This window comes from Scatophagus argus, chromosome 6 (genome assembly GCF_020382885.2).
Source record: "Scatophagus argus isolate fScaArg1 chromosome 6, fScaArg1.pri, whole genome shotgun sequence".
NCBI classification, from domain to species: Eukaryota; Metazoa; Chordata; class Actinopteri; family Scatophagidae; genus Scatophagus; species Scatophagus argus.
In genome coordinates, this window is record NC_058498.1 from 3,256,800 (window position 1) to 3,265,465 (window position 8,666).

Sequence of the window (8,666 nt, forward strand, 5' to 3'; positions counted from 1 at the left end):
TCAGCTTTACAGCAGTGTTATCAGGGATAGTCACCCTCATACCTTCATGTCTCTTTCTGCTTTGCACTGTAAACTTAAGACTCGCTTAAAATCTTAAACACATTAAGCCTTTACAGCCAAAATGCTAAGGAGACACATGTTTCTTTTGAGATGAAAAAGTAAAGAGTGAAAGCTGACATTACTGTAAACCCTGGGCCTGCCTGTGCCACAACTCAACGTGCACAGGCTTGTACTTGTAGGGTTTGTCACGCAGGGGAAAAGAAGTCTTTGCAACTAAGGATCGGCTAAGTGTGTTGTTTTGCGTGTTTTCCGCTCAAAAGCTTGCAGTTACGAAACATACTTCAGTCTTTTTTGGCAACAGAAAACACATGTTGTAAGTATGAGCTTCAATTTGGCTGTAAGCTTTGAGACTTTGGACAAACTAGCTGTCTAGCACTGAGCATTTGATACTGTTGAACATTCTCAATGCTTTACTTCCCCTCTGGTCTTCCTTGTTCTTTGGTAATGACTGACTTTCTATGATCTTCCCCAGCCAAAAAGCATGTTGCTAAAATAAAACCGGGATGTGTTTTTTGCGGATGGTTCTGTCTTGTCTGCGAGTGTAAGAGCAAATGTTTCTGATGGAGCTTCTGTGATCTGCAGTTTTTATTGGAAGTTTCTCCCTCCGTGTCTCTGTGCTTTTCAGTATGCCTCCAGTCCTCTTTCCCTTCCTTCTTTCCCTCCCTAAGACAACATGAAAAAAGGTCCAAAGATGAGCGAGAATACTTTGAGTTGACTGTGTTCTGCACTCTACAGAATATGAAACAATCCCAAAAAATAAAAAGTATGGCTGCATTAGGACACAACTTTCTCTCTTTGAGGATTTTTTTGATAACCTGTCCCTTGAAAGTATGGCTCAAAGCTGCACTGTTGAAGCTGTCAGATATGACAGTGGAAAATGTTGTGATGTCAAGGAAAGATGTGAAGGAGAGTTTATAAGGATTTGTGTCTCGTCTGTCATGTTAATCTTGTTTTTGTAGAACTGTGGAAATCTCCTTTTCTTTTGGAAAGGATGCTCCAGTGCAAATCAGTCTAAAATGCATTGCTACTGGTGCTCCAGTGCAGGAATGTCACAGCAGAGTTAAAAATCCAGTCTACCTCAAAATACATAGAATTTATCTACCAGCGAAAGATGTAATCAGCATAGTATGAATTAATTCGGCCGGTACTTGAATGTAAGAGACTTTGATTTGTATGTAAAGGTCTTACCCTCCCACTTTAACCATATAATTTTCCAAAAAATCTGGAGAAAACAAAAAAAAAAAAGAAAAAAAATGGCCAACACATGACAGTGACCAGTTAATCCACATCTGATTGTTTATATTTGTCTTTTAAAGTCATTTAAAGTCACCGTGTCACACACAAACCCCCCGGTGAATGAGAATCTGCACACCAGAATGTGGAAAAAGAACAGAAATCGGTTATGGCTGGCTTCCAAAACGGGTCTTTGTGAACTCTGTTAAGATTTTTATTATTAACAGACAAGTGTAGCCACACACATGCACACACACACATCTGTATTCAGTTGTTCAGTCAGTTGGACTGCTGTCACAGCAGAAAAGCTGTGTGACACTCGGTCTGCAGTGTTCACGTGATGAGGCAGGCTGCTGGACTGCGCTGCCTGGAGCAGTCTTGTTCCAGGTACTGGTGTTGATGACTACCTGGCGAGGTCAGCTGGAGGGCTGCTGGCTCAATGACACACCAGAAAAAAAAAATCCAATTCCAGTACCAGGTGTTTTGGTAACCACTACTCAAACACATTAAGAGCTTGTTAAAGTGTGTGCGACATGTCTGATTGTGGAGCAGGGTGTTTCCCCAAGCTGGATAAAAGATTTAGGAAGCAGGCTAAGCATTAGCCACAACAGTAGCGTTGCTGACAAGTTGTGCTCAGCTGCACCCACAGCTCCCCCCAACCCCAACCGCATTACTGCTGGGTTTGGCTTGGCAGTGGGCAGAACTGCTGTAGTTTCACACCTTACAGACAACTTTTATGTCAAAGATGTGGAGTTATGACTTTACACCATGTATGGATCATACCCAAGATATGACAAACACATGCATTCTTTAAATTTATGGCATAAATTTCATTCTTACAGCAGCAAAACTCTGGGGAGTTGCAACAACTTTGAGATACAAAGACATGCTCACATACAGAAAGTGCTGCACCTGTCTGCTTATGTTATACACATATTCTGTGCAGTGGCTTCTGTCTCATACATATGTGAATAGCTAATGGAAATAGTTCTTGCACATCCTCTCCAGCCTGTAAATCTGTCAGTGCAAGATGGTAGTCCATTTATTTGCTCCACTTTCCAGCATGCTCGCTCGCTGTAACTCCTTGTATTACATTCACTGCTCTGACTTATTCTTATCTGATTCTCTGCTGCTGCAGTAGCAGCTGCAGCGACGACCCAGTTTCCCCACAGGGATCATTAAATTTTCATCTAATTTAGGATTTCCGAAAACAAGTAAACTAATACCAAGAGGATGGTGCTGTTTCAGCTGTTAGCTGCCATAATGATATGAATCCAACTCGTTGCAGGCAAGTTACAATTAAACCTACAGAGAGAGGATCAGTATAGGTTGATGAACTCAGTGCCCATGGTTTCAGTGATTACCACTGAATATGAAAATAGATAAAGTTATTGAAGCATCCAGGCAGACAAAATTTTAATTATAGCCTTAAATGCCACCTGTGAGAAGTTACTAAGTACTTTTCAATCTATTGATATGCTTATTGTGAGGCATTTGACTATTTTGATTGTCTACATTGATGCTATATTCTACTTTTACCTCTCTAGCCTCCAAAAGAAATTGCTAAACCGCTATTTTAGAACTATAAATAGGCTATTGCCATTTTTATGATTTATTTTCATGTCTGGTTAAGAGAAAACCCACTTCAAGTGGACACCTGTGACTATTTGTCTCTTGATATTCAGATTCAGATCTTCTAGGACTGGAAATCTGTCACAATGACATGGCACTTATTAAAAATAATGAAATTGAACTTAAACTAATACAGATAAACCATTAATGATCTTTTTTATATGATAAGTGGATTAAAGGTTGGATTTTAAAACATCTGTCCATTTCACGATGTCACGATGCACCAAGTTGTGCATTTTCTGACTTTTTTTTGCTGTGCAGGGCTCCTGTTGATGATGTTGTGGCGTGGGGAGAGTCGCTTGACCATCTTCTGGAGTATAAAAGTAAGCTCACTTATGGACGTACTTCTCTCACTCTTTTGTCAAACGCTCCTCTCTCAACTCTCCATCATCTCTTTTCACCCTTGCAATTCTCTGCCGCTCGGCCCCGCATATCTTGAATTGCCCTCAGGCTTCTTTAGGAGCACAGAGGATATATTCTTTCTTCAAGTTCATCAAATCCATTTGGAGATATACTTAAGGAGGATGACACTGGCAGAGATAAGAGACCTAATCTGAGCTGTCAGTGTCGATAGGGTGATTCCAGCCAGCTCTCATTCATTTATAAGTCGGCGCTCACTTTTCACCTGACCATATTCCCTCTGTTTGAAAATGACTGAAACGGGCAGATGGGTTCTTTCTTCCTCTCTCTCTCTGTCTTTCCTCTCATTACTTTACCGAAATGAATTCAGCTGATCTGTAATATTTCAGCCTGTTGTCTCCTTTGTCAAGATTAACTGTCTTCCGGATGATAAATTTTGTCTTGCATCCCAGTTGCTCCATTTCCCTTTGAAGACAAATATGACAAATCGGTAAACAGTAGCACAAAATAAATAGTTGTGCACGCGGCAGTTGCGATCTGATGGCATTCATATACCTTTACATCTCATGTGGATTTAAAGAGCCAACTCTGAAATGATTGAAAGCTTAGATGTGGACTGAGTGTGATTCACAGATGGGGAACAAGCGGCTTCTGGACAATATTTTGTTCCTTGTCAATTACTGTCAGAGCGCCAGCTGTGATTTATGTAAAGCAATTTGTGTGAATAACACTGGTGCTTGCAGTTAGCTGTTTGTTTGTGCTCCCTGAAGACATGCTAAGTATTTTACACCTGTATTAGATTCACAGCTCCATGAATCCTCCCATAACAAAAGGTAAAGGGTGCAAGGAGAAGATAACAAGAAATATAGCTGTGTGCAATTACATGATGCAGAAGCAGTGCACATTGGGATGCAGTGTCTGGTTTTGAAGGTTTTGAAGTTTAAAGTTGCCTCCAGACATCTGCCACAATACCTGGCAGTTTGCTGCACCGTCTCTTTGTTCACAGACTTCTTTGAGCTAACAAGGAATGTGTTGAGGAAGAGAGAATGTGTGTGCAAGATAACAGAATGCCTTAACCTTTAGCTTGCTGCTCTTTTGATTTTCCTCTGAAACTTTTTTTCAATACATTTTTAAAAATGTATTGGTACTTTGAACTTACTTTCACCTGATGTCTGCATGTCCAAAAATGTGTCGCCTTTCCTGCACGGACAGTCAGCACCTCAAACAGGCACATTCAACGACCTTATGATCAAATATGTGGAGATAAAACAAGGAGAAAATACAAATGAGCTGCTGAGTGGAAAAAGAGAAGTCTTGAGCACGGAAACTGTTGAGCTTGAGATGTGAGCTTTTAGTCACATCTCATGGTCTTCATCAGGGATGAATCATTTCACTTTAATCTGGTCCTTTTGCTCATAAGGAATGAAATGTCATTGGATTGAAAGGTCAGATAAGGGAGTAAGTTGACCACAAAATTTTAATGACAAAGCCTTAACCTGAATGTAGTTGGAGCTAAAATATGACACCAAAATTAACTGAAAGATGTGTCTAACTAAACCAGACTTTAGGTTCTGTTCTTAAGATCATCACCATAGCAGGTTTTTAACCGTACAGTTCAGTGGTTGTGAGAAAATCCTCTCAATCTGACAGCTGCCTCAGGCTCTTCATGCAGAACTCTGTCCAGTATCAACCCCTGTGGTACAGTGAAACATCAACCACTGTAAGCTCCAATATTATCTGCTCTAATATCTGCATGACTGTCACGTCCCTTTCTCACATTAGTCAAGGGGTGTTTTGCTTTTATAAGACTTTTTTTTTTTTTATCTAAAGCCTAGTGAAACCATTTTTCTTTATTTCTGTAGCTGTCACAGCACAGGGCCACATGACACATTTGTGAAAGCTGTACGGTTCATATTTTATTTTTCTAATTGTTTCGGGTCATCTAATAAAACCACCAATATTTTTGGTGCAGCGTGAAAGTCGTCTCTTTGGTGTCGTTGATGTAAATGATGGAATTTCACAAACACACCTCCTCACGAGGAGGTGGAGTTCATCGGGACAGTTTACAACAAGTTCAGAGTTTAGCAAATCTGACTCATATAAGAAAACCACACAAAAGAAAGCTGTAGAAGATAAGAATGTGAAAGTGTTCTTGCATGAATCCCAGTGCTTTAATGTCACAAGATGATAACATAAGATAATAAATGAATAAAACCATATTTAGTAAATCTGATTTTTGGATTTCAGGGTCTGTATATGTCTGTATATTTTACTTTTTACACATGAAAAATGGAAGTAATAAAACAGTAGGGTTGGGTAGGTTTCTGGTATTACCAGTTGGGTCTGATTTTTGGCTCAATATAAAACCAGTTTGATTTTTTTTTTTTTTCACAACAGTCTAGCCCTTATAAGAACAATAATCAAATTATCATAATTGTACAATCTGGATAATGGATAATAGGATATTATGTATGTAGTGGATTCCAAACCTACAATAACAGTTTGTCTTCCTCAGTAGCATTTGGAATTACTGTGTATTTTGTAGTAGGCTAGATATCCTGTAATTGCAAAGGTAAAAAAAAGCAATGAAGAAAGAAAAAAAAAATGAAAAAAAGGATTATGGCAGAGCAGTCAGGTCCTTAACACTCTTGTAACTGAACTTCTACTGAATGTTTGAAATGAAGCTGTCCGGGTTTCAGAGTGTTTGTTCTCCCTCTGTGCAGCAGGCCAGCTGGTGTTTGAGGACTTCTTGAGGACAGAATACAGTGAGGAGAACCTTCTGTTCTGGCTGGCCTGTGAGGACTACAAGAAAATTACCAATGAGACAGATATGATGGTTGCTGCCAAAAGGATCTTCGCAGAGTTTGTCCAAGTAGATGCGCCCAGACAGGTATGGCTTTTGTAAAGTGAGACGAGACAACCGTGCAACTTCAAATCAACCTCAATTGCCAGCTTGCTCGTCGTCACTGTCACTCCTCCACAGTTCACTCACTTTTAAAATGAAATACAAAGCGTGCAGGCCACCTTCCCTTTCGTTGTTGCTCAGTGTGACACAGTTTTTTCATTTTACTATTTGAACATAGTTAACTTTCTGAAAAATGCATGATAATGTAAAATATCTCCAAAAAGAAAGAAGTCAAGAGTGAAATAAAGGTTCCTGTTTTTTGAACACAGATAAACATTGACTGTGTGACGAGAGAAGAAATCAGTGAAAATCTCTCTCAGCCGGGGCCAAATTGCTTCGACAGGGCGCAGAGACTGATCTATGGTCTGATGGAAAACGACTGTTATCCGCGATTTCTGAAATCAGAAATCTACCAAGCCCTCCTGGAACAGCAATGAAGGCGACGTGAGGAAAAAAAACCTCGTCTGACACCTCTGAGTGATTGATTTTGCACGTCAGCCGATTCGCTTTAGAATCTCAGTTTTTTGGAAAAAAAGCAAAAAAGGCTTGTCTGTCAGAGGAGGCTGAAGTGCAAGTAGATGCAGAGCTGTAGGTACGAGGACTTACAGCCAAACATGATCTAAATAATATATTAACCAGTTTTTGAAGTCAGTTTTGTTTGGATTGCTTTATATTGCGCAAAGAAAGGCTGACACCAATTCTGAAAGACTGTTTGGAAAGACAAATATAAAAGGGTAAAATGTCTGTAATTTGTATACACAAATTTAATTTCTGGTACCATTAAATTAATTCTAATCAAGAAGGGCCCATTTTGTGTCTGACGAGTTTGAAAAACTGCCAAAGGGAACAATATGAGCCTCCGGTTTTTGTTAGCCCAATGACTCTGTGTAGCATCATCTTGGACTGTTAGATTGATTAGATTTTGTGTGCGATTCCACCTTCTCATTACATGTAACATGAACAAACATTGTGTGTTAGTATAGAATCCAAAAACCTGTTATGATCCTGTTGCATTTCTGAATTAATCAGTTACCAGCAGTGTATTTAGTCTCTACCACCCATGGAACTTTGTTGAAAGCACAATAATGGAAACTGCATGCATGTCATACCCTCCTCCTTATCTTTGATAAGTTATTTTTGCACAGTAAACACTGTGTTAAAATTAAGACTCTTGTGTTGTTTTGTTAGTCCTGTACAGTTGTAGCTAATTATGATGATTAACAAATGGTTGTGAGCATGAACATGTGTGCATGAGTGTATATGTATATGTTATATGTATGCAAATGTCCATGCAACAAAACAAAGGGACGTCTTTTGGACATGTCTCTCATTTCTTTGGGCCTTAGCTCTAGATAAACATGACAAAGTTAGGACTAGAATAAGGTCACAGCCTTAGCTTGGATATCAGGCATGTTCACCTCAAACCCACAAGAATGGGTGACAAACCTCCAAAACTCTTCATCATCTGTACTTTGTGTGATGCAAAAAGTAATTAAATCCCTCAGTTTGGATACATGTCCTCAACGGCTACAGCTTTGAATGAGGTTTGGGTTCAGCCTTTAGGTTAAGTTAATGTTTCAGAAGCAAATGTAGCTAGATTGAAAGGCTTTGAAAGACTGGGGGCATATGAGATTAGTCTCTTAAATCAAAACCTTAAGACAGACTGTCAGAACTGTTATTTTCAAGTGATCAGGTCAGATTCATGTGTCCATCTGCTGTTTGGGAAACCATGTGGCATGGGTGTTCATTTCAGACTTCTTTAATCGGTCTAGATATGACAAAAAAAAAACTGATTTTGGCAGGCAGTCTGAAAAAGGCTTCAGTAAACACAAGCATCTGTGACACAATCAGCCCAACCTTAAGTACATCTGTCACTGATGTGTGGACAAGGAAATAAGACTGAGGGCACAGACACTGAGATAGAACAAGCTGAAGAAAAAGGATTTTCCAAAATCAGTGTTTATATTAATAATGGGCTTATAGTCAGGTATGAGAAGGAGGACAAGGCAGGTAGATCTTAAACAGGTAGCAGATTTCAGCAGACCCTGCACAGATACCACAACATGACAGACAAGCAAAGGAGGGAAAAGGGGCTTGTGAGCTGGTTATATACACTGAATGACTAATGAGACAATGAGAGGCAGGTGTGTGACCAGGTGAGTATGTTAACAGGTGGATATGGGAGTCAGGAGACCAGGATTGGTGGGAAAGTCTGAGGACCTGGTGGACAGGTGGTGAATTATTAAATTAATTAAATATTAAAAATTAATTAAAGAGTTTGGTCTAGACCTGCTCAAATTGGAAAGTGTCATGAGATAACTTTTGCTGTGAATTGGCGCTATATAAATAAACTGAATTGAATTGAATTGAATTGAATGACTGGAAAATCTGGAAAGTTCCTCAGAAATGCTTGGTGGGGGTAGAGAAAAGTGACAGGACAGAGGGACACACTGAGCAAAAAATTTTAAAAAACTAC

At 39.5% G+C, this 8,666-nt stretch overlaps 1 protein-coding gene across 1 annotated transcript; it reads left to right on the forward strand.

The window, feature by feature from the left end:
- The first annotated feature begins 241 nt into the window (after positions 1 to 241).
- LOC124061117 (regulator of G-protein signaling 21-like) lies at positions 242 to 7,356 on the forward strand. The gene is made up of 4 exons (XM_046392666.1): positions 242 to 373; positions 3,187 to 3,248; positions 6,009 to 6,175; positions 6,460 to 7,356. The coding sequence occupies exons 1-4, from the start codon at positions 369 to 371 to the stop codon at positions 6,625 to 6,627; spliced, it is 402 nt and encodes a 133-aa protein (XP_046248622.1). The 5' UTR covers positions 242 to 368; the 3' UTR covers positions 6,628 to 7,356.
- Positions 7,357 to 8,666: the final 1,310 nt, after the last annotated feature.